We start from the raw sequence: 27,238 nt of genomic DNA on the forward strand, positions 1-27,238 counted from the left end.
ATTTGAATTGGACTCGAATTGACCCATATTTGAATTAGATCTTTAGAGTCCATGTTTACTGAGACTCTCTCTCCTCATGGTCGATCAAGAAATGATGGAGTGCTGGTTGTTGCCGCTCCACCCTTGGGTATAGGCTTGGGTGCATAAGGGTGCCTAGTTAGGCACTAATCTTTTTTCCTTTAGGACTCCTTTAATAAGATATAGATTAATTCAAAGCCTGTTTGAATTAGAAATTTTAGTCTTATGGATCATAAAAAATCATCTATAAATAGGGAGGACCTCTAACTATCATGGTATAACAATTAGATTATGTGCTAAGGTGAAAAAGAGAGAAAGAAGAGGTGTGAAAGGAATTGTGGGCATCCCCTTCCTTTTGGCGTGAGCTCCTTTGGGCATCCCACCTCTCCACGGTATCAAGGCCTCTTGGACATCCCTCTTGCTGGTGTGAGGTGTCACACTAGAGGCTCTCTCCCTTTCCTTTGTTATCTTGCAAAAGTACTTCAATTTGAGACTTCATCCCATTTTTCTGCAAAATTTGACGTGCGCACGAAGTAGAGAGTTTATGAATTGAGACCTACGCAAGGCTTTGGATTCAAAATTTTTGAAATTTGATCTCTATTCTGCTGCATATCAGATAAAGATCTCATCTTTATTAAGCTATTTATAGAAAATTTTTAGATGCATCCTAGCTATCCGCTGCATTTTTGATAGAAATAGGCTTTCTTTTCTTTCAATCACTAGGTGATTCATTTCGCCATTGATGAGTGAGTGGTCCAAGATGAAGTTCCATCTTTCGGATAGCATGATGGATATTATGGTAAGTATATTTTATTTTTATCTCATTTTGTTATGTTGTTATTATTATACTTATGAATAATATTTATTTATTTTTTTCATACTGACAGTTTCAGAGAATTACGTCGCTATATTATACGGTAAGGAGCGACTTCCATTCAGTCACTGTTGAGTGTAAGGATTGAGTACTTGTCTATGTTATGGACGGTTTTGTTAATACTATGCGAGTTATCTCAGAGGATAGATAACTTTATACTGTACCATCAATGGATGATCTGAGTACCTCTTCATATGCCCAGCATACCTTATATGCTGGCTTTTTGGACTTTAACCTCTCCGTAGATGATGCATCTATATCATAGAGGATGAGCGAGCCAAGAGACATATCGTATCGATCTGATGAGCAGCACTTTGATCAGCATGGGAGGGCCAGAGGTCGGGATCGACTGAGAGTTATCCGAGGTAGATGCCAGACATATGTTGATAGGCCAAGCATGCCATCACCTCCCTTCCCATCAGTTGATACCATGCCTGAGCCATCATGCCAACAGCCAGAGATGACATGCATTTACAAGAGGCGGACGTGGAGGAGGCCCCAATATCTTGATATATATACCTCTCAATAGTTGTGATACTTGTATATTTTTTTTTTACTGAAAAATTTTGTCATCATCAACTATTGGATTATATTATTTTGAAATTAATGTTATAATTTTTTTTCATCTAAAAGTATATGCTACAATTTTTATTAGTTGTGTAAAAAATTAATTGTTGACCTTGATACAGGTTATATGATTAGAGTTTGGGATTGTCCATTATTTCTAAGATATCCTACCATGTTAATTATAAACAAGGTTGGAAAAATTTAAATTTGTATCTCAAAAAAATTAAAATTTTTTTAATAGATAAAGATGCTTGGAGAATGCCAAAATTAGTATTTCATCAAGTTGGAGATGCTTGGAGAATCCCATGGGTCGACCCATATCAAGTTGCCGCTGCAAACTAAAATCTAAATTGGAAGGCACTACATACTGTCAGACAAATTCTAGCAAGTGGATGTTCTTTTTTATTTTAGGTTGGAGAATAGGATTGGCATCCTCAACATAAGTACAGCGACAGACGACCACTTCATTTTCAGCTCAGAGCTTGACCAATAGAGGACTCGGACTGACTTACAGGTTTGACTTGAATCTTTGCTGATTTCATCGACATTGGTCTGGAGGTACCTCATGGTTGGGCTGGATTTTAGTGGCATTTGATTAATGCCTCGTGGTCGGATTTGATTTTGGTGACTACAATGAAGATGATGACCATGTTAGTTGGTAAAATTCTCGTTTGTAGTGTATTTCAAAAGTGATAGTCAATAGACTCCTCAATGAGAGCCCTCTTAGCAGTAAGATGAGAAAGCTACTAGTTGAAACTCAAATTTACTTTCTTAATCATGCCTTTATTATATTTTCTAGTCTAATTAATTAATTGATCTAGATTTGTGGTCTTCCATTGAAACTCCTGGAACTCATGCAGGTCCTAACCTTGACTTCTTCTCTCAATCTCCTTTAATTAATCTTAGATCTCTATCTCTTTTAAAGAAATTTCTTTTAAAAGAGATTGCTAAAAGAGAATATAAATCAAAAGAAGATAGGATTGATATAGAGATAAAAATGAAAACACTTTAAAAAGTTCATCGGACCCACAATCATAGATGTGATAGCTCCATAATTAACCAGCCTTGTGTTTGGAAATAAATATTAGAAGTTATGCAAATATTTTTCTGCTATAATGACAAGAGAATTATCTATGCATACAACAGGAGTCTCGTACTATTGCTCTTTTCCAATTAGAGATTCATGTTGAAGTGAGAAAGAAGGAGACTATGCTATCTTGCATATCTGGTATAGTTTTTGATAATTGTACCATATGAATTGGAGTTAGATTCTGCTTTCACTGGCATTTGAGGATTATGCACCATCTCTTTTTATATAGAGGATTTTTTTATCAAAAATAAAATAATGAGAAAGAGATCTATTAACTAAATATTATCTTATTAAGCATATTTTGCAAAGAGAGATAAGGAAGATAATAGACAGATTTTAGGAGCAAAAAAGAGATTTCTTAATTAGAAAAGTTTCATTGGACAGGTTAGAGATGATAAGTCAAGATATTTTATAGCGAAGTAAATAAGCATTTTGAGAAAATAGATATATAAAATTAAAATTAATTTTTATAATTTTAAAACTCATATTTTAATATAATGTAGCTTATTTGATAGAGCTGTAGTTATTAAAAAATTAATATTTAATAACAAGAAGCAACACAGAATTTTTTTTTTTTATCATGTGATGTGTACACAACTTCTCAAATTAGTGTTCACTGCTATTTTAGTGGATGGCTGATACAAAGGTAAACCAATACGTACGGTTTGAAATGAAAACTAGAGATAAAAATATAAAAGATATTATGCTATTCATCGATAATATAGAAATCTAAATCAAAATCTTGATAATTATATTTAATATAAAATTATATAAAATTTTAAAATACTAATTCAAATGCCATCATCTTATTGGCTGATATTTTTGAATAAATTAGTTTATTGATCGATAAATCATCTTTGATGGCCTAATCTTTCTACCTAAAATGACCCAACCGGCCTCCACAAACTCCCATCCGTCCGTCCGACCCCCACGCCACGGGAAGGAAAGCCAAAGCCTCGACAGTATCCAAGCATTTTGCCTCCGTCAAACCCAGGAAAGATCACCGTTATCGAATTTACCAAAATACCTCAGAACTGTCGATGCCACTTCCAGTCTAGCGTGGCTGAAGCCCAACGGCGGAAGGGCATTTTGGTAACACAAACTAACGGACTGACACGTTGTAAGTGGTAAACGACGTGGAATAAAGGGCATTTCGGTAATTTCGAAGGAGCCGACTGAGCTGAGTCACGTTTTTTAAAGTAAAAGAAAAAAATCCGAGGGATTTCCCCTTTCCGGTCGGAGCGGCCGAACGGAAACCATCGAACGGGGACGGCGAAGGAGACCGAGGAAGACAAAGTAGAAGTTTTTTGTGTATTTATTCCAATTCCAGTGTATGAAGATCTACTCCTTCTGATGAATTTTGGTTTTCAGTGGTATTTTTATTGTTAATTAATTTTCTTGGTGATGCTATTAGAATGATTGGATGGTTGGAGAAGAGGATTTGAGAGGAGGGAAGAAGAAAAGGTGACATTTTTTGGGAAAAGTCCGTGTTTTTCTTTTTTAAATACGTTTTTTTTGGTGTGATAAAGGATTTTTCTCTTTGAGATTTCAGGCAATTTTTCTTGGAGGTGGAAAGAGCGTGGAGAAGGTACATGGTTTTCCCCCGAAATGTCAATCTATTGCAGAAATTGGGGATTTTTCCCTCCAATTATCGTGAAATAATCCGACGCAAAGTTTCTTTGTGAATAATCTGGGAGATTTTACCCCTTTCTTGATGTGTGAGTAATCTTGTTTGCATAATGGCATTAGCTAATCGTTCCATTTGTGAATTTATTTATTTACATTCTTCCTTATGCGTGGTTTTGATGATTAAGGTTGTTTTATTTTTTATCTTTTATTTGCCTTCTTTGGTGTAAGATGTTTGAGAATCGTTAGGAAGACATAATTCTAGTGGATTAGACAAGGTTTTGATATCTATACTGCAATAAAAGCTGTTATTGCTGTCAAATGATGATCGGTATGAAGGAATATCCCAAATGAAAGGAATTATCATGAGAATAAATACATGTTGTCCCTGTTATACACCCCGACTAGTTATAAATCAGCATGAAAAGCAGATTTGTTAGAGGATGCATTGAAAAATATGCACAAAACATGTTCTTCACTTCCCATGAATCAGATCTCATTTCCCTTTTTAACTATTCATATCAGGTGGTGTATTAGTACTCCGGTTACAAGCATCATGGATATCTTAGAATTGTGAGATGCATTTGACAATGTGGTTATTATAAATCTCAAGATATTTAGCACTTAAAGCTATGTATATAATAATCAAGAATTTACCTGCAAAACTCGGTATACTCATTATGATCCTTTAGGTGGTGTATGACATATGTAACTAAACTTATATAATTTGTAGCAGAATTTAGGTTTACTGATTTTAATTCTTTAGGAGTTGCATGACCCTGTATGGTCTTATCCCCTTGCATTATTGCAAGCATAGTCTTAATCAAATGTAATGTTAACAAGTCATAAATTGTTGTCATCAGGCTTTTGCAGTTCGTGATCAATGAAATATAAGATATTAAGCTATAGTGCATAGGTAATTAAGATGGATTGACAAGTGATGCTAAAAAATATGTTTGAGATGACTTTTATGAAACATATAGAATTGCAAAATTCATAATTTCGCTCATATTTTTGAAGCTTGAACAAAGATAAGATTATTTATGTAGATCAAAACAATATCTCATACTAACACCTGATTTTTTTTTCAAAAAAAAAAAATGAAGAAAAACATTTACATAAATGTGTAATAGAACTCCATATATACCTTGATGGTCCACCATAAGACTCCCAATTACTAGATCCCCTTAACATAAGCATTAATTTTCTAGTTTTACTAACTTTGATTGCCACTATACTTGCGGTTTTCCTAACATTAGTAATCTTTTGTGGAAGAAGAGAAAATTGAACATTATAGAGATGGACAAGATAAAAGTAAGAGAATTACCTTTTTCCTTTTAGAGATGGTATTAGTGAGCTTCAAATTAAGTTATGTAATAGGATTGATGAGCAAAGGAAGTCTGGCTGCTTTATAGAACTTTCCTAGTCTCTGTTTGGCTTTGATATGGTTACCAGTAAAATTTGTAGGAGAATATTACAGCTAATGGCCTCCTTTGAATAGGCTAAATTCATGTGATAGAAGATAGTGAGATCTCAATATATCTATTCAACTATTGTCGAATGGGGCCCACATGCCTCGTCACCTGAAATAGTTGTCCAACAAGATTGACCACCAAAAAGCTATTTTTTTTCAATTGAAGTTGATTGTACCTTTAGATACTCATGACTGAGAAACCTTAAACCTAGTAGGATTTTTGATGGAATTTCTAGTTTTATACTGGAATTCATAGATGGGCTAACTTGGTATCGTGTGAATGAAGATTGTAGGTTAGATGCATTACGGCTACAATTGGTAATTATTGGTATTTTGCTTTTTCTATCCATAGAAGTGTAAAGTATTGAATTAGTTTCCAACCCGATGCATTGAGAATTACAATATCAAATTATATCTTAAAATCAAAGAATAGAGTTTGTGGTAGCTATGAAGCAATCAAAATCTTCGATACATAGAGCAATAACCTCAAGTTGGGCTACCTCACAAAAACATTTCATCATATCCAAAAATAATGTCAGCATTAAGTTCTTGTATGGGGAACATTTTTAACAGAAGCAGGAGTGAAAAAACTGTACCTCCATATTTAAAAGGAAAACTGTATCTTTTTGTAATGTTGTTGGGAAAGCTCAAATACAGAACTAGATATTTTTAGATGGCATAAACACTTCAATCAAATATTCTTCAACTTAAGGTAGATAGAAGGAATGGAAAGTGGGGAAGATGTGGAATGGATTGGTTTACCTTGAATTAAGGGCCTAGTGAGATCAATTGGAGTTCATATGGCAACATGTTGCATGATTAGAGGCTTTTTGAAACTTTTATTGGTGGACGCATCATTCAACCAATAGAGGACGGCATGGTTGTGGGAGTCGGGAGTCCATGCATTGGAGGGGTCCACTTAGACTGTCTAGTTGGATAAATAGGCAAAAGCTTTACAATGGGTTTGCCATGGGGCTGCAAGAAAACCCTTTTAGGAGGCTTGGCCAATCTTTTGTCCTTTTTTTTTAATTAATTTGTGGGAATCGGACAAATGGGATGGGAGTAAAACAGAGTGCATTTTTTTATTAGTAGTCTAAGTAACCCACCATGGTAAAACCATTAATAATCACAAGAGTTTTTGCATCCAAATTGATGGTGCATGGAGATAAGAGCATGATTTTCTTTTATTTTTCATTAATTAATGGATTCTTAAGGAACCTTGCTATAATTTATATATTTATGTGCAATTGTCATATTCACTTTTATCTAATTGTGTCTGTTGTTGTCGTCTTACAAATTTAATTTATAAAGACATAATTAAGGTTTTAAATACCATTGCTGGTTGTCGTATGGGTTCTCTATCAGAGCAGTTTGGTACTAGGCCATCTTGTACCAACATGGGGTATAGGACTGCTTCTTGGTCATGTACCCAGATGCAATTTTTTTTTCCTTTTTTGTTTTTCTGATTGTTTTGGACTTTTTGATGTGTGATATGAAAAGTAATTGAATTTTGTTATGTTTTTCCATGTTTTGGTGATTTTCAATGGCGTATGCTTTGTTAGAGTACCCATATGGTTACCGACACTTCTGCTTTCAATAAGGTGTAGAAACTAGCAACAACCAGGAGTGATGCATGACGGATGAAACATGACAAAAAAATTCATAATATTCTAGTAGAATATTTACAATGATGGCTCACTTTCAAATTTCTAAAATGGACACAAAAATTTAGATTTGTCCATGCTGAAAATGAGCAGTGGTGGAGGAGGTGGAGCAGCATTCCCGTCCAGACTAGAATGAAATTGAAAGGCTTATTAGAGTCCAGAGAGGAAATATGCCCTCATCATCATAAATTTGACCACGTCTCTTTCCAATCACATCAATAAAAATGTTCCCATGAAAAGAGATTATTAAGTGCAGCTGAATGCAAACAGATGATTGATCAATGAGGAAACATTAAAAGTGACTTAAAGATTTCACATTTAATGTTTCCTGTGTATCAATCATCTATTTGTATTAACCTGCATATAAGTTCTTTCTATGTGAACCTCTTTACTGATATGACTGGAAGTAAGATGGTTAACTAATGATGATGACGGTAAATTTTTTCTCGAAACTTTTTTTCTCTAGTTTTTCACTTTCATTTTAGTTCAGACAAGAGCATGTTGCTTTGCCTCTCCTACCACCATCAATCTTTGGTACCACCTAAAAGCCGACACTCCTTGCATATTCAACCATAAATAATCAGATTTCAATATGCTATATCTTATTAACTCTAGGTGTTCCATTTTTTGACATTTAATCAAAACTTTTAAAGTTTTTTAATCAATTCTGCACCAAAAATAACTTAGAAATCACAGCAAATATGCCAATCGATAAAAGACGAGATAGTCATTTTAAAATTTGTCTTATTTGTCATCAATGCATGCTCCATATTTTTACATTTAATCAATTTTTATTTTAAATATTTTCTCCCTTAAAAATAGTTTAAAAGTCATGAATAATCTGTTATCCACTGAAATGCATGACAACAACTTTTATAAATTAGAGTACATAAATGCTTATCTTTTTATATTTCTCAGAATTTCCATTTTTATGTTTTGATGAAAAATTTAATTAAATAATTAGAAGTATTTTGAATAATAGATTTCTTTCAGGGCTTTCATAAGCACCCTAGTTGGTGCTATATATATTCTCACTAGCTGATTCAATGCCATTTTCATGACATAACTCAATATCTGTTACAAATTCAAGCTTAGGCTTGGTGCTCCAAAATGCGCCTCCAGATCATGTTATCTAAGCCAAGAAGTGGTAGCTTGGGTGGGCACACTACAAATTCAAGAACAGTACTCTTTTTCAAATTCAATTTCATTTATTTTACATTTATCAATATCCTAATCAAAATGTTAATAGTTTATAGAATTTTTTTTTTGGTAAAATAATCACCATATTGTAGGGTATTGTCCATTCCACAACATATCTGAAATTTAGGTTAAAAAAAAAAAAAGATGCAGATTCCCTTATTTTTTTCTTTTTCCCAACCTTTGGCAAAAGAGGGAAGGAGGGCCTCGCTTGTTTTGATGGCCCTCCCTCGCTGATCTACTGCATCCTCTCATCCACTCCTCTCTCCTTCTCCTCTTTCTCTCTTTCTTCCTCCCTCTCTCTTGCTTTCTCTCTCTTTGTCTCTCCCTTCTTTTTTCACTCAAGTCAAAAGAGAGCAGTGCTTCTTATGAGGTGTGCTCATAAACACCATGCTGGCCCCATTGTGTTGCTGTACTTGCAGCATTAAAGGAGTCTCGACCAGATGCCTCTGAACTGGGTGAATTTTTAGTGTCAGGTGGTACAGGCCATTGTGGCTGTAATGCATGATACATGCATCATATTGGTCGAATTGGAGTGTCTACTTGTCGATACCACTTGGAACCCGCTTGACATGATGGGGATGCCCTGATTTTTAACATGTTTCTGTGACCTAGTGGGTGTTCTGTTGCTAGCTTTAACCTGAAGGTACGATACCAGCGGTGCTGTCCTGTTCTGGTGGTATTTAGAATGTTCAAAAAAATAGTGTAGTTTTATTGTATTGTAGTTTGACTTTACTATTTTTTATATTTTGCTAAACCTTAATTAAAGAGGGGCACAAAATTTTTATTGACATTCTCATTATAATTAGCCATGAACAGATTGCTGTTTTAGGATCAATAAAATATTGATTCTTATTGGTAGGTCTTACAAGGTATATTACAAAAAATGGGTGAAATCCTGTGCAATCAATTTGATGTGACCTATGATGTTAAGATGCTCATCCACAACTGCCTCTCTTGTGAATATTTCATATTAGATGAGATTGTGCAGTTATGGTCATATTTCTCTTGATATCTGACTTTGAATTTTCATGCTCTTTCCTCCAAAATCAAATGCTCTTGTTCAAAAGGGCTGTGTGTGGTTGGTGAGCTTTTAGGTCATTGGTCAGGCTGCTGGTGGAGAAGGGCTGTTGATACATTATCTTACAGTAGGCTTGTCAATGGGATAGGTCTAGGCCAAACATATCCGAACTTTTGTGTAGATTTGACCTGATTATCCAGCCTAAAATGATATACAAATAGGCCTGTGGACCAGTTTGTTGACATTCCTACATCCAGTGGTGAGGCGTGTTGAGGGACCTAAATTAGGGTTGGTTGAATGTGAGGGATATCTTATAATCTAAGCTGAGATATCGTTTTTTCTTGGGGAATGGAGATTGCGCTTTTGAGTTTCAATTTACTTAAATAAAAACAATGTCGGAATATTTTCCCAAAATCATAGCTTATACATTAACATTGCATGCTTTTAGTGACTGGACTGGCTCTGGAGAAAAGCATTGTTTAGTTTTATTACCATTTGAAAAGCAAATGAGACTTCCGTAAAATTAATAAGTGTATAATTGAATTCAATGGGAACACTGTATGATCTATGTATGAAAAAGAAAATGAGGAAATAGGGCCACCTTATGTGTTTGAAAGTAGTGTTGCCTAATGTGATCTGTTTTTATAACCATGGCGTCAGCTTTGCTGCTGCAGCTAACCATGCATGCCTTTGAAAGTTGACAAGAAGTTAAATAAAGTAGGTAAGAAAGGAAGTTGGTTAAGTAAAAAGTTGAATAGAATTGGTGAAAAAGGAAGATATCAAGAGAAAAGTGAGTCAAACAGAAAAATTATTGCTGTCAATGAAATAGGACATTACCAGAAGTTTTGGCGAAAATAAGTTCTTCCCTATTTCAACTCTGACTCCAATTACTTATGCTCTATTAATCATATTCATAATTGAGTCAAATGAGGTAACGTTACATTTACTCTGAAATAATTATCGATCTCTGTCACAGATGGGAGTCCATGTGGATGGTCTTCTTGAGTAAGGTCACAAATTCTTTAAGCAAATGTTTAACTATCTCAGGAATTTGCTATACTAAACTTTTTTAGCTTCTTTTCATGCAAGTGCTACAACAACTCAAATACCTTGAGTTTATTTAAAAATCACCATTACTCAAAAGTCTGACTTTTTCTTCAGTTTACTCTGCACAGCAGTTTCATCCACCTTCATTTTTAGAGGATTCATTCTTTCAAGGATGCATAGTTATTTAAATATTGTCCTTAAGGATGGTGCTGCTGTTTTCCCTGCAACCATAAACTTATAAACATACATATGGAATGTGGCGCACTTGCAATGAGATTAAATCAAGAACGAACCTCATAATTTTCTGTAGTAACGAGCCTGGAGATGTTAAATAAATTTTCTGCACTAGTAACATAATTTTTTTTGGGTAATTGTAGTAGTAACATAATTAAAATCCAAAAGTCAGTAATTGTTGTACAATGTTATTTTAGGACACTCCAACAGATGTACGCGCACCATTTTTGGAGTGCCACTCATGCCATGTTGTGTTGCATCCAAGTTTTGAAAAATGTCATCACTCTTACTTCCTCAAAAAAATTGATGTGTCTAGGTGACATAGCCTTGAAAACCCCTCAGAATCACCTATGGTATCTTAATTTCCTGCTCTCAAGTCTCATCAACAATCCTGACAATGTTCTCATATAGCCGGTCTTCCTGACTTATCCTGGAGGTGTAACTCCATCAAGGTTGCTCATCTCATGACCCTTTCAGGCTATTTTTCTGATTTTTATGGTTTTCTCATAACAATCTGCAACATTGCTACCATTTGATCATGCATTTGAAGGAATGTGGCAGCATGCCTTGTTGTCACGGAGATGCATCTTGCTGGTTTTCCTGATGGAAATCTTGTTTGTGTTTGGCATAATCTGAGACATGTTACAAGGCATTTGCTAACTTAAAGGCTCACTAACTTGGCCCTGGGGAATGAGAGCGATCCTTAGTTGGAAGATCTCAAGGGCTACTACAAATTCAAAGAGATGAGCATACAGTTATAGTGAAGAGATTGTTGGGACTGCAAACTGAACCCCTAAAATTATTATCACAAGAAACAACATTCTTATGATTCTAGCCAAGTACATAACAACTCCTGGTAAATGAAAATACATGAGCAATCCTAATAATGTCTGGATAGGCACTAAGCTCAATAGAATTTGAGAGCAAGCAAACACCCATCTAAAGATATCATGATAGTGTAGAAACAACTTTAATAATCCAAAGAAGTAAGCATGCACTCTCAAAGTTCAAAATGGTGCATAATAATTACACCTAAGAAATCTAGTGAAGCGAGCAAACAAATGAAAAGACACAAACAACAATTGCTCTTTCTTTTCTTTAAACCTGACATATGAATATACATGAACATACAGAAACCTTTTGACTAATTTAAATGTTAATTAATCCTTCAGTGAACCCTAGGTCATGGGAATAGGCTTTTGTTGACCTATGTCAATAAGCTTTTTTTTTTTTTTAATATTAGTAGGAAAACAATCATGGCTTGATGAATATTGCTGAACCAGACCAGTCAGTTACCGGTATGGTTCAGCACATAAAACCAAAACAGGGATAAGACTTGATCACTTTGTTGCTTCGCTCATCGATTGTTTTTATCTTGCACTCCTATTTGCTCAAGCATCATGGTCATCTCACCTCACCACCCTCGCTGACCAATAGGTAAGCCTCTTGCCTCCCCTCCCTCCTCTCTCTCTCTCTCTCTCTCTCTCTCGCCCCCCCTCTCTCCATCAAGACCTCGGTACTGTGCTGTTTAGTTAGTGGCTAAGCCATGCATGGGGAGCTCACGGATGCCCTGTTTACCGCTCACTTCCTCTCTCTCTCTCCCCCCTCCCTACCTCCCTTCTCTCGCATTGATATCCCTTCGCTTCGGTTGCAGTGGTGGCATGGTGGCTCTATCTCCAGCTTTCCTCTCTTTCTCTCTCTTCTGCCCTCTCTTTCTTCCTCTTCCCCCTCTCCCTCCCTCTCTTTTCCTCTCCTCTCTCTCCCCTCCCTGTGTTGGTATGTTCCAACTTGGCATGGTACAGACCCGTATCATTTAGCATTGGTAGCTGACTGGTATGGGTTAGGGTGCCAGTTCGGTGAACCTCGAACAAAATAGTTTTAATCTAAAACAAATCAAAGTCAAAGACTAGCTAAAGTAAATGCTAGAATATTCTTGTTTTCAAGATTGCAAGTGCTGGTTGTGTCAGGAAGCATATAACATATCGGGCCTATCTCCGCACCTGACATGAATTGATGCGACAATATGAAAAAGATTTTTTTTTTATTTTTTGGGTGTTTTGGAATGGCAATGATATTAACCATGCTGGTGCCCATTTGTATAGATACTTGAAGCCTTGCTTGTTTGGATGTGAATTTTTATGTGGATGATTTGCACTAGCATAAGCTCTTCCTAATTGATTAGGAACTTTATCTGATACCAAATTTGTGTTAGTTAAAATAAATAGTTCTTGATTGGAAGAAAAGTCTACAAGGTTTGCTGATCAATGCCTATGTAAAGAAAAAGGATATCATAGGAGCCCTAATAAATATCTCTAAGCATTGTGTTTCCATCTAGATATGACATGCTGTGCAGAAAAAGCTTGTCTCTTGGTGTTCATAAGAACTAAATAATATATGGCACATCGACCTCTTTAAAAATAGGGGGCTTTCCTTGGTAGCAGTACAGTGGTAAAGGCTTTGGCCGACGAGTGCAAATTGTATATAAAAAAGGCCAAATGCTAGGTTTGTCACCAATTTGCCCTTCCCAAGACCTCTGGGTAATGTGGTTTATTGACCTCAAAATTAGACAGTGGAGACAAGACAATGGTGTGAATAAGGAAGAAGAATTAGAAAGAGAAGAATTAAAAGGGGAAAAAGAAGGTAAAAAATGTGGAAGACAACAAATGGATAGGCGAATACAACACATGGATGGATATAGCGGAGAGAGGCAGGGGGTGTCGATGGAGTTTTATCAATGCCACTGTTGCTATGTGGTTCCTACGATCGTTAAAACCTGGAGCTTTATAGAGACTATATATAATGAACCGAACTACCCAAATTAGTTTCCATATGACCCTAAAATCTTCTTACCCGTTTATTTAAATTTCCGAACAAGTAAAATTTCAACTCATCTTTTGGAGTTTTAAAATAACCATAAATCCTTAATAACTATTCTACTTTTTTAGCCATTAACACATTAATACATATGTAAATAAGAATAAAATTTTAAGATCTAGGTTTATATTTTCAGCATGTAAACTTACATATGTTTAGTTTTAACTAGATCTGTTTAGAACAGGTTTTGATTAACATGGTTATAGTTTGGTATGACTATGTCATTCCTGTCTTTTTTTAATTTGGCAGTTTCTTAATAGAGACTGATGGAATTTGTTGCCACCTATGCTTTTTCATACTGTATTCACTGCAATAGCCTACACATGTTGAGTACATGTAAATCATTGTGCGGAAATATTCAGCATGTCATTAATATGTGTCATTGATGTGAAATGTTAATTTATGTTCTCCCTGAACATTGGTCTTTTTTAACTTCAAGAATTGACGATCTATGAATATACTAATGCTTTACTTTGGCCCCAGAATCTTGAGTTGTCAAGGATGGCAGACACTAAATCTATTGGTAAGAGATGGGAAGATATGGAAATTGATGTGCTAGTGAAGATATTCAAGGAATTAAACATGATTGAGCTGGCTCCAGTTTCTCAAGTTTGTCGGTCATGGCGCTTAGCTTGCTCAGATCCATTGATATGGAATACTCTTGATCTTGGGCTTTTGAAATCCAATTTTATTCAAACCAGGGCATCACCATACATCTGGGTGAATGAAAGGTCTGACAGAAGGCTGACACAAGTACTGAGGATTGCAATGGCACTCAGTCGAGGAAACGTGACTTGCATGATATTCCACTATAATCTATATATGAAGGATGAGCATCTGAGTTACATTTCTGAGAGGTAATGGTCCTAATAATGATGTATTTTTACCATAGGGAACGTTTTTTTGGTTCGTAATTTCTATGAGACATCAATATAAGGTCATAAGCTTTTTCATAAATATTGTTTTTAAATTACATTTTAAAGGAGTTATATGTCACTATTAGCCTACTACGACCCCACAATTTTCCTTATCTGAAGCTAGCCTTTTCTTTTTTGACATATCTGCATTGAAACCTACATTTGATGTTATGTAATTAGATAATTACATAACATGCATGGTAAAACAATTTGTTTTTATCTCTCTCCTTCATTAAATTGTTCGTAGCAAAATTTTGTAGCACATCCCAAAGATAATCATGTATAACAGTGTTAGTTGCCCCCAATTTTTGAACCTGTGAAGAAGAGCTTGACTTCAGGAAACACACTTATTGGGAAACAGTATTTGTCAGGGACATGCATCAAGATGCTCGAGTGGTTTTATGTGCTCTTAACTATGATCAATTTATGATCAAATGGAAAGTGCTCATACTATAGATAAGCACATATCATCACTTCAAAAATACTTGCATCAGTTGCTCCAGTTGTAAAATTTTTTTGGCACAAACATCACTAAATTCTTGTCGGTTGTACCGCAATCAACATCAGCCAGAAACAAACTTAACTTTATTTGTTATGATGTTATCATAAGTTTAATGGTCATTGAATTTGCATCACTAAAATTGATACCTGTGTCTTCAAAACAGATCTCCTCATCTCAAACGACTAGTTATGCCAGCTTGGAACCGAATCACCAAAACTGGAATCTGCCAAGCTATCCAGCGGTGGGAAAAGCTGGAGTCACTGACGATGCCTACAATTGCTCATCCACCATATATCATGGAAGAAATAAGCAGGAGCTGCAAGAACTTCTCACAACTTAAGATCATGGGTACTTTTGATGTGCACTTTGCATCAGCTATTGCTTCCCATCTTCCAAAGCTGAAAGTGTTGAGTGTGCGATGCTCTATAATTACAAGGGAAGCCCTGCTGCTTATTTTGAACTTCATGGATAATCTAGAGGTACTCAATATATCCCACTGCCTTCTTCTGGAGGGCCTTTCACCTGCAGGACGCAAACAGGTTTTCAGGGAACTAGACCACTCCATCCTTGAAAAAGCTTCAAGGTTACGTGAATTCTTCCAATGTCAGAGCAGCTTATGCATTACATGTCAGAGGATGATCAAGGATGAAGGTCTTATGCGGTGGTACCAGTATGAAACCTGGTTTTGGCGCCAGGATGAGGTGAGTTCTCTTGATATGGGAGATTATGGTAGGTTGTTTGATGAGGACATCAGCAAAGGGTTTCAAGACTGATTCTCCATGATGATGTAGAAAATATTTTAGGGATGCCAACCTTCCTTAGGAGAGTTTCCATGTAACTTTTCCCCATAACCATACAATAATAACAGCTTTAAAACTCATATCTAGAGTTGTTTTGAGCTTTTTTATATTCAAGTAGGAGCATGATTTTGATGGTGTTTGGTATACTTGAGCAAGTGGGTATGGATGAAGAGCATGCTCTTTGCTTACCTTATTTCAGAAATACAGAAACAAATTAGTGTCACCATTTCTACAAAGACCCGATTTAACCGACATATAAATTGGAAAATGTGGAGTGGCAAATCTTGCAGGATTTGACAGTATCAGAGTTGCTACGCACTTCTCACGTGAAACCTATTTTTCTGTTGTTCGGGTGATGGTGTAATCATAATGCTAGTGGGTTGGAGTCCGAAATGATTTTATGGGCACATACTATTTGATTTTCAAGAAAAAATTTCTGACAATTATTATTTGAGTCTCGTATTTTGAAACCTTATGATTCGAAGCTTTTAAATCATAGACTAATTGTACTTTTTGTATATGTCATTCTTTATTTTGGCTGATATTCATTATATAAGGAAACCAAGATGGGGTTGTATATAGTTGGTCAAATGGACGTTTATTTATTTATTTATTTATTTTTGGTATAGATAAACTTTTGTTGCATGTATTTAGGTCTCATATGATATATCTGCATGTAGAAATGGACTATATTGTTTTATATGAACTAGAAGTTTATGTAGGAAGGTGGTAAATTATATTGTTTGTTGAACATATTTCATATTTTTTAAAGCAATCTTATAAATCCTGCTATTTTTGAGTCAGTCTGTTGATGCTTCAATGATCCTTATGGACTTTAAGAGATAATTCTTGTTCCAGAACGTTGGTTTCAATGCAACACAACTCAGATAAGCACATCTTTTGTTAAAGATATATATTGCCTAATGAATGGTAAAAATACCTCATAACAGCATTAGAGATGTAAGGGAAACCACCATCTGTTTCTTGTTGCTATGAAACATATGACAATGTGCACAGATCTAATATCTTCCTTTTTTATCTATATAAATAATTTCTCGATTTCTAACATTTAATCAGTCCATCAGAATTCCTTAAATGTTGCAAAATTTATCAGTGATTTCTTGGATTCCTAATAATGTTTTGGCTGCATAAAGTATACGGACACCAATGTAATCACCACTATTGCTATAGATGGTACATTGTTGTTTTACGTTTTTGTGGTAGCCTAAACAAACCTTTGCACCGTAAATTCAAAAAAAAAAAACGAAAAATCTATCCTTTTTTTAAAAATATATATAAAGGAAGAGAAGAACTCCACCCGCTTCATAAGAAGTGCAGAAAAATACAATATCAATACAGCTACTTCCACAGAGCAATGGAGGAAGAGGTCGAGTTGTAGTTATCCAGTAGGAGTACAAATTTATGGAAAGAGGAAGATGTTTTCTCGGGAATTAATATTCCAAGAGATGAACACGGAACAAGATTCAGACAGCACGGTCTTGTGATCGTGACTCTCTGGCGGAATGTTCCATACTTCCATCGCTCCTCTCAGTTACAAAGAGACCAGTCGGTGGCAATGGATAGAAAGAACCAAGCCTAAAGAATGGATGATATGCCCGTTGGATTTAGAAGATAATTACCAATCTTAAATTGAGTGCTATCTTCTCCAGTTTAGTCGGTCACGAGATTTAATAAGATTTCATACATTTTTGTCCATTGAGGTGCAAGAGGGAGTGCATTATTAGTCCTATATTGATGATAAGTTGAGAGAGATTCTAGTTTATATAGGAATAAACTATCCATCCCACGTGAGGTGCAGTAAAATCGGGAAATTCATGGATGAGAACGGATGATACCTCATGTATTGAGCTATCAATGGTGCATGGGATCATTCTTGCAACTATGGAGCTTCTTTCGTCCATATATAAATTTTGATAAAAATAAGGAGGAAAGCATCTTCCATCGATATAGATTCTATATTATTATAAAGGATTCAGCAGAAGATGTGAATCCATCCCTTCTTCTTAAAGTTTTCTTCAATGTTCAAGTCATCTTTGCAAGCTAACTGAAGCTTAATGGAAGAGCCATCACCTAAACCGTAACTCAAGCTTAGCCTGAAAGGGTCCAGAGCTTTAGAGATATTTCCAAGTAGATGAAGTCTGGCAAATTAATGAAGGTCGTCTACTTCAGGCGAAGGGAAGACTAAGAGGCTTCTTTAAACCGTGGGGAAACCTACGCCGAGATAGATTGTGATATAGCCACAAAAAGTTAATGTGCACCCTCTCCCCACTGATGCTCACCCCTCACTGATTCATTCACCACTTCTTACAGTATCAACTTGTACAACTCATTAAATCCTTTGCCATTCCTCCATGCTACCAGCTGCAAATAATTTTATTTATTAATAAATTTGGGAGAAGTACCTTCTCTCTCTCTATCTACGCTGGAACAGCGGTTGAGGCTTTACTGTCTCCCTGACGTACAAAACCATGCAGGTGTCGTGGGGCCCGCAGGTTGGTGGGTTAGGTTATGGGACACGATTGATACAGAAATATCTCACAGCAAGATGAGACACCAACGCTTCGTGTTATCTAGCCCGTAGGATTTTTCCATAAACAGCATATAGAAATTAAAACATAAAATTATAAAAAAAATTAAAAATAAAATTCTATGTTATCTTGGGAGTGCTCACTGGTCATTGATGATTGATAAAGCAATATTCTATGAAAAAAAAAAAAATGATAGAATAGAACTTCCTTTCTATCTTCATATATCTTCTCAATGAGATAGTATCCTTCAGGAATATAAAAATCATTAATAACTTAAAATTTATATATATATATATATAGGAGTAAAATATGGATCTAACTCAATTTGTAATGCTAATTAGTCCATTCATTATATAAATCAGTAATCAAATCAGATCTATATCAATATTTACTGTATCAAATAATTATAATAATAAAATTTAAAATAATAATATGATCATAGATAATTATAGATTTCTGAATTATTCATTACGATTATTTATATTTCATAATAAATTAATATAAAATTATTTCATAATCAATAAAAATTTATTTTATGAGTATTTTTCTCTCTACACTTGAACAGGGGATGATGCTTTGTTGTCTCCCTGACGTACAAAACCATGCATCTGTCGTGGGACCTGCAGGTTGGTGGGTTAGGTTTTCCGGGACACAATTGATACAGAAATATCTCACAGTAAGATGAGACGCTAATACTTCTTGTTGTCTAACCTACCGTTAGATTTCTGGGATAGCTATGTCTCGCACTAGGATGGGACCCGAATACTTCATGTTGTCCAACCATGCATCCTTTTAATTCTAATTTTCTTCATGCTCTAAATATTTTTTTTACTGATTTTTTTATAAAAATATTCAAGGGATGACTTTGACGACACCTATCTTTCCTTCTAATCGCTGAACGATGCTCATTGTAAATTAAACATTTTCCTTTTCCCCTTGCTTAGTCGTGGAAGACTTTTGTTTTTGCCTCTTCCTGTCTTTCAACGCACAGGGTGGCTGAGGGAAAAAAATGTAGACTAAAACCAGCGAGAACGACCGCTGGTAGATGAATACCGTTATTTATTTATTTATTTGTTTATATTTTGGTTGGGGGATGGTGAGGGGAGGTGAGGCTCGAGGCTTCGTACCAGCATCCAACCTTTTAACCTTTAACTTTATATATAGTAAAATGCAAAATTTACATTTTTATAATTTTTCTGGTGTTGGCGTTCATTTGTAGTAATAATGTATTAAAACTGAAATTCTCGTATAATTAACCAATGATGTTTATCTTGTTTTAGACAGCATCAATTTTTAATTACTAAATTATTTTTTTATCAATTATTAGTAATTATTATATTATTTTGAAAATGAAAAGGACATATACCATGTCATATTCCTGCAAGGTAAAAACCAAGTGCATTCATGGATTTATTGAGCAAAAATAAGAAATTTGACTCAGAAAACAACTCAACCATAATTTTCAACTTTGAAGGAGATCAAATAGTGCATGCCAGACATGACACTTCCAAAAAAAAAAAAATCATTTCAAATTTTAGAGAAGAGATGTTAAAATGAAATGAATGATAACCTTTTCCAAATCTTATATAGAAATTGTGGACACCGACTTTTCACCTCTGAACGAATTCATGTCTTGCAATTGATTCATCCATTCTTCAGCACCCTCAAATTTTCATCCAAGTCAAACAATATGTTGGATTTTTGAGTCATGTTACTGACATACTTTAGGATGCACAAAACAAAGAGATGCTCTCGATATATGGCTAAGAAGATTAATATGTCTCACTTAAATTGGTACGATGCATATAAGGGGTTATTCGAATTATCAGTTGCATTGCTAGCCAAATAACCTATACAATCCTTGATTACCAAATACCAATGCCATCAGTCAAATCCTAAATCAAAGAGATCGAAGTTGATTTTCTTGGACAAAGGCTAAGTGGTGGACTCCTTAGCTGAAGACGAAGTGGAGAGATCCTCAGCTAGAGATGAGATACTGAAGAGAACTTCTCCCGAGTGCGGGAGCGAGATTTGCAAAAAAAATCCTTGACTAGAAGGTTTTTCGATAAAGACCTTCTAACACTCAAATTAGCTAGAAATTGGAGAACAGTGAGAGAAAGTAATGGAGTGTCTTTAGACATTTTGAGAGCTTACCTGGGGTCCTTTTTTTTTTCCTCTTTTTATAGAGGATGAGTAAGAGTCGTGTATGTCAGAGGGATTGGCCATTCCTAGAAAGTACGTATGGATCACTTAGTGTGATCACACTTGCATTTGGGATGCAGAGCCAGCTAATAGTTATTGTTTGAAGCATTATTGAATCTTGATGGTTAGAGCTTCATCATGTGGCCTTTCCGTGAATGAAAAAAAAAATATTCACCTAAAATGGTCATCTTGCTGGATCAAGATGACCTACCCAACAAACCATGCTTCCCAAATTCCTCTAGATTGGCTGCAGCTAACCCTTACTCACCTCGACCATACCCAAGAACTTGGTCGGCCAAGGTCAAGGTTGAGGTCTACAATACTTACCCCCATTCTCGAGTCCAAGCTTAGGTCAAGATCGGTTGAAAAGAGTAGAAACTCAAAGCCGAAGCTGACTTGAAAAGGTTAATATGTTTCAGCAACCGAACATGGACACCAGTAGCAATCTAATATGCATCACAAATTAGTTGCACTGATCTTTTTAATTTGTTGATCTGGATTGTTGACTATCTTAGAGCTTATTCTGCAGTCATCAGGAGGGAGAAGACCCCTTCCATTGGTACTGCATTGCTAGAAAAGCTGACTAAAGGAGAATCTAGTATCCTCAGCTGATCATAGGCCCGGCCCATTCTTATAAAAGCATCGTAAAATAAAATATCTATGGAACTTCCATTGTCGATCAAAATATGATGTATATCATATCAAAATATTTAAAGTTACTACAATCGAATCATTATGAGGATAGTTTATCTCCTGGAGGTCAGCATCGGAGAAGATGATTTCTTCATCTTCGATCTTTTACCTTTTCTACTTCTCTTCTTGAGCTGAACCAAGTTCTGAGGTCGAATTGTCAAGCTGCCCTCTAGAGATGGTATGAATCAACCCCCCATAGTCTCATTCTCCTGAAGACCATCAAGTCGAGGTGGTTCAAGCCTGATTTTCTCCGATTTGGCCATTTTTCGACATACTGCCTCAATTATCCCCACCTGATAAATGCCTCGATCTCATCATTAGACTATAGATATTCCTCAGTATTATGGCCGTGGTCCCCATGATATCGATAGTATTTTCTTGTGTCTCATTTGTAAGGTGGGGCTATCATCATTTTTCTCTGCCTCGATAGATCTCCCTCATGTTCGATCTCTATTAGTATCTGGATTCGAGGAATGTTGAGGGGAGTATGGTTATTGAATCTCTGAGGTGGACATCTAGATCGATGGCATCTAAGCAAGGATCTCATCTGATCACCATGAGATGTCCGAGATCAGTATGATCTTCTATCATCTTATCAGCATGTACTTATGCTCCCTGCTTTTGTGCTCGCTGTCTCCTTTCTTCCCTTGGGGCTCGTTGCTAGGGTGTTCCCCATGTCGAGCTTATATCTCCTTCGCACTCGTATATTTTTTCGCCCTCACTAATATCTTGGTGAAGTCTTAAAGATATCTCTTCTTGAGTGAGAAAAGAAAATCATTCTTGAGTAGCCCAGTTTAAGAGCAGTCATGGCCACTGACTAATCCAAATCGTGTAGTCATGGCATTGAAGAAGTTAATGTACTCTTGGAGAGACTTGTCATCTCATGCTTAATACTGATGAGTGAATCCGAGCCACGATGCTGTTGATAGTTGCTGACGAAGTGAGTTGCAAACAATCATTGAGTTCCTCAAAAGAATTGATCGAGCCAGGCTGAAGGCTTAAGTACCAATATTGAGTGGCTCTCCACAAAATGGGTGGGAATATTCAGCAGCGAGTTCTATCAGTTACTCCATGGAAGAGCAATAGAGCTTTAAAACTCTCCAAATGGTCAACGGGATCTGATGTCTCGTCATATGGCTCCAATTGCAGCATCTTGAGCTATGGGGGGAGTGACTCGTCTATGATCCTCTTAGAAAATGCAGGATCGATGTTAAAGCTGAGCTCCACTCCATGCTACTAGATTCGATCTTACAAAGTCTCGATTCACTGTTGCATCTCTTGAAATCCCCTATCCACCTAGACGTCTCGAGCAGTGTGAAGTTTGTGATGTTGAGGAGAGAGGTTGCCTGGGGTGGAGTCCTTCTCAAACTGCATGGTCAGTGAGCACTGCCTATGCTATCCTCAATTGAGGCTCATGGGTCAGCTGTATCGACTGTGCCCTTATCTCGAACTATGAGGAGGTAAATATTGTCTCATCAATCTAGCTTGATTTCGAGATAGGGCTTCTTAGGTAGGCTGAGTTGCAGTAGTCAGCTGCATTCCTTCTACCACAACAGTTAAAGCCTATACCTGCTGAATGAGGCTATTAAGCTGGTCGTAGGAGATCGCTGGTGCAGGTTGAGGAGGTGGTGGTACCTGAACCAATTCTGGCGCAATGGCTTCCTATGAGATATCACTGGGTCATGCGTCATTGGAATGCTGAGAGGTATTAGAAGCTCCTCTTTATGACCTCATACAAAATATTCTCTCTTAAAATAAGCTTTGATAAGGAATTATGGCCCATCTTCTAGCGTCAATTTGTTGCTGTCAAATCCAAATCAAAAAGGTTGGAGTTGATCTACCCAAACGAAGGATAAGTGGTGGACTCCTCGGCTGAAGATGAGGTGGAGGGGTCCTCGACTAGAGATGGTGCTAAAGAAAAGTTCTCCTGAGTGTTGGGGCTGGGTCTACAAAAAATCTCTGATTGGAAGGTTTTCTGATGGGGACACTCCGGCCTCTAGTTAGCTGGAACTTAGAGAACAGTGAGAGAAAGTATGGAGTGTCATGAGGCATTTTCGATAGCTTATCTGGGATTCTTTTTTCTCCCTATTTATAGAGGGTGAGTAAGAGTTGTAACATCGAAGAACTAAAAAGTACACATCGATCATGTTAGCGATGATCGCACCCATGTTTGGGATGTAAAGCTAGCTAATAGTTGCCGTTTGAAGCATAATCAAATCCTGACAGTTAGGGTTTCTTCATTTGACCTTTCCATAATAGTAAGAAGAATTATTCATCTAAAATGATCATCTTGCTATATCAGGATGACTTGCCAAACGGACCATACTCTCTGGATTCCTTTAGGTTGGCTATAGCCGACTCTTACTCATCTCGACCATACCCGAGGACTTGGTCGGCCAAGGTCGAGATCGAGGTCCACAACACCACCCTTTTCAATTCATATCTTGCTTTTCCTTAAAAAATTAAAAAATATAAAAAAGAACATGTTTATTAGTTGTAATATAAATATATACATGTCAAAAGAGCAAGTGTAGGATATTTGAGTTAGTCAAGTTTGTTCACAAATAAAGCATTGAAAATTTTATTATATGGTATCTATAAATTCAGGTACAGCTTTAGGAAATAAAAATTACTATTTTCTTTATGGTCCTCGTGTGTGGGCTTGCGTGTGTTCAATTCCCAAATCTCCTACCTCATCCTCTCCTATCTTAAATATTTGATGTCCCTTCCCCTTCCTATTTAACACCCTTTTTTCACTTTAATCTTCTTTTGCAGCTTCTTCCAATGTTCCTCATAAAAATATAAGACTATCATACCCCGAATCCAGCATCTGAATCGATCATATGATACGATTGCATGAACTCTAGAGTAATACCTTAGATATTATATAAGGCCAAAAATAAAATAAAAATTTAAATATTTTTAAAAAATAAATAAATATCAAACATGTCAATTGAGTTGATTCATCACAATATATAGTCAATATGTTCAATTATAATTATTAAAAAATTTAAAAGTATCAAAAATTGAATGAACTAATGTACTAAGAGTTTCAGCATTTCTTCTCACCCAACCCATAACCAAGTATTATGTGTCTCTAAAAAAAATATAATATAAAGGTATGAACTTTCCAGCTCAATAAGAATCATCATACATTTACACTAATATAATAATTAAATTAAAAATATCAATAAGCATATTAAAATGAAAACATGAAGACTGATATCATATATCTAAAATAACTCAAATATTGATATATGAATGCATCAAATATTTTATCAAAGAAATGAATCATCACATGCCAATAAGTAAAAATTTTAAAAAAAAATTATAGGAACATCCCTTTAACTTTAGTCTAATTTTACTTATACCCCCTTGACTTTAAAACATATCAAACTAGTTCTTCAAATTTTTAAGATCTTTTAATATGTTCTTCCCATCTATCTCATTCATTGAATGATATCATTATTTTATAAAATGATCAAACTACCCTTATCCTTATCTTCTTCCTTCTTTTTCTCCGATTGCTCTCCTTCTCTACCTCCGATGCCGACATCTCTCCTCTCTCCTTCCGCATCCTCCTCTTACTCCTCATCTCCTTCTTCTCCTCATCGTCCTTCTCCAAGCCCTTACCTCCAATTTTCTCCTCTCCCACTTCTACTCCTCCTCCAAGCCTGTCCATATCCCTCTCCATGGTGACTCTCATCTCCGTCTCTTTCTTACCGGCAATCTCTTCTTTCCCTCTTTTTCTTCCTCCTTATCATTTTTTTCTTTATTCTTCTCCTCTTCCAAGCTCACTCACGACCTCTTTTTTTCCTCCTCTTTCTCTTCATCTACTTCTTTTCCACCTCCTCTTCCTCCTCCTCTAAGACTGGTTGTGAGCCCTCTTCCTCCATAGTAGCTCCCTCCATCTCCGCCTATTTTGTCGGTGAACCCTTCTTCTTCAGCCTCCCTTTCCTCTTCTTTCTCCTCTCCTACTTCTCCTCCTCCTCCTCCAAGCCTGTCCATCTCTCCTTCTCCATCTACTCCTCTCTTTTTCTCCCTCATTTTCTTTCTTCTCACCCACTTTTTCTCATCATCTTCCTCTTTCTCTAAACACACCCATGAGTGCTGTCCCTCCTTGCTCATCCTCTTCCTCTTATCCCCTTCTCCTCCTTCTCTTCTTCCTCCTCCAATCCTGCCTATGAGGCTTTTGATGCTGTCCTCCCCTTCCATGCCGACTTCTGTGGTATCACTCTTTCTCTCCACGGTAACTCTCTCTACCTCCATCTCTTTCTTTTTAGTGATCCATCTAATATGAACAAAGAGTATTATTGACTATTGAAATAGAAAATTAATACTATTAGTTGGTAAGTGAATAGTATGACAATATTGAAACATTTCAAAAATTTGAAAGATTAATTTGACATATTTTAAAGTTGAAGGGTATAAATGAAATTAGGTTAAAGTTAAAGGGGTGTTTCTATAATTTATTCAAACTTTCATTCAGCCTTGGCGTCACTAGTCTTATCATTCATTTTTTTTTCATAATTTTAAATTTGATAATCTTTATCTTTCCAGCTTTGGACTAACCAAGATCATGTCTCAATTCATGTTCCATCAAATTCTCATAGGTAAGCCCGTGGTGGCTATCCCAGATATAAGCTTCTAGAGTCCATCCCACGCATAAGCCAATAAAGACTATCCCAAGCATAAGTTTCTAACCGGCTATCTCAAGTATAAGCTCGTAGAGGCTATCATATGTATAAGCTCATGGAGGCTATCTCAAGCATAAACTCTTGAAGGCTATCTCACAGTAAGCCTGTGGAGGCTATCTCAGGCATAAACTCCTAGCCAACTATCCCAGATATAAACTCTGAAGGCTATCCCATGACAAGATTAATCAAAATCATTTCTTATTCATTTGATTATTTATGCTTTAGTCTTAACAAATTTGATTCCAAATTTATCGACAAATTTCTTACAAAGTTTCAAAATGATTAAAGTTACTTGCCACATAATATATCTTTAGCATTGATATTTACATACAACATTAACTATAAATAATACTCACATTGAAAATCACATAAGCCATATCATCTCATGCAAATCAAATCTCACGATGCAAATCCAATGGGATATGTCAATAAATAAATATTTATACCGATGATCTAGTATGGAGATTCTTACCTCAATAGGTGACAAATAGAACTCAATAGATTATGATTTGAGAGTCAAAAAATTTTGCTTGATATTCTCTTATCTGATGGATTGTTCTTCTACAAAACCAAAGTAATATTATAAAATAAGATCCAATAAATAGAACCAATTATCTAGAACCCTTATCGGGGTTCACCAGAGTCCACCCCCCAATCCCTAAAATTTTTTTTTGAAAATTTTTCTAATCCATCTAAGAGAGAGAAAATAAATAAATAACAAAAAAAGAGAGAGAAAGAAGAACCCTCTCTTCTTTTCTTCCTCTTCAAAATAGGAGATATCCTCCCCATTTCCTTTCTTCCAAGTATGGTGATGGAAGACCCGGAGCCAACCCACCTATGGCGACTCCTGATAGTGGCAGCCATGGCTGATGGAAGTCAATGGAATTAAAAGAAAAATAAGGACTGCCCTATTTAAAGGTAAATCTAATAAATTACTAGCTCTAAATGGTGGGAAAATACTTAGAAATGAATAGGATAAGCGAGGCTAAATCCTTTACCTAGATCCAACGAAGCTAGAGGAAGGGTTTCGACAATCTCTTCCCAACACCAACTCAAGGAAAAATTTGAGAAATCTCAGATGATCCATGGTGATTTCTCAAGCAACTGAGGTGGAATCCAAGGGAGGGGAAGGGGGCTTCTTATAAACAGGATTCCTAACCTAAGTCCAACAACCACTGGCCCCGATCTTGAT

At 36.0% G+C, this 27,238-nt stretch overlaps 1 protein-coding gene across 2 annotated transcripts; it reads left to right on the top strand.

Moving 5' to 3' along the window:
- Positions 1 to 3,756: 3,756 nt before the first annotated feature.
- Positions 3,757 to 16,359, top strand: LOC105042871 (F-box/LRR-repeat protein At3g48880). Of its 2 annotated transcripts, none has more exons than XM_010920218.3 (5): positions 3,757 to 3,880; positions 3,964 to 4,013; positions 4,102 to 4,267; positions 14,170 to 14,543; positions 15,269 to 16,359. In XM_010920218.3, the coding sequence occupies exons 4-5, from the start codon at positions 14,188 to 14,190 to the stop codon at positions 15,876 to 15,878; spliced, it is 966 nt and encodes a 321-aa protein (XP_010918520.1). In that variant the 5' UTR covers positions 3,757 to 3,880; positions 3,964 to 4,013; positions 4,102 to 4,267; positions 14,170 to 14,187; the 3' UTR covers positions 15,879 to 16,359. The 2 variants fall into 2 exon arrangements, with proteins under 2 accessions (XP_010918520.1, XP_010918521.1); XM_010920219.4 differs by having other exon boundaries at positions 4,102 to 4,137.
- The last annotated feature ends 10,879 nt before the right edge of the window (positions 16,360 to 27,238 follow it).

The sequence above is a fragment of the Elaeis guineensis genome, chromosome 4 (genome assembly GCF_000442705.2).
Source record: "Elaeis guineensis isolate ETL-2024a chromosome 4, EG11, whole genome shotgun sequence".
NCBI lineage: Eukaryota > Viridiplantae > Streptophyta > Magnoliopsida > Arecales > Arecaceae > Elaeis > Elaeis guineensis.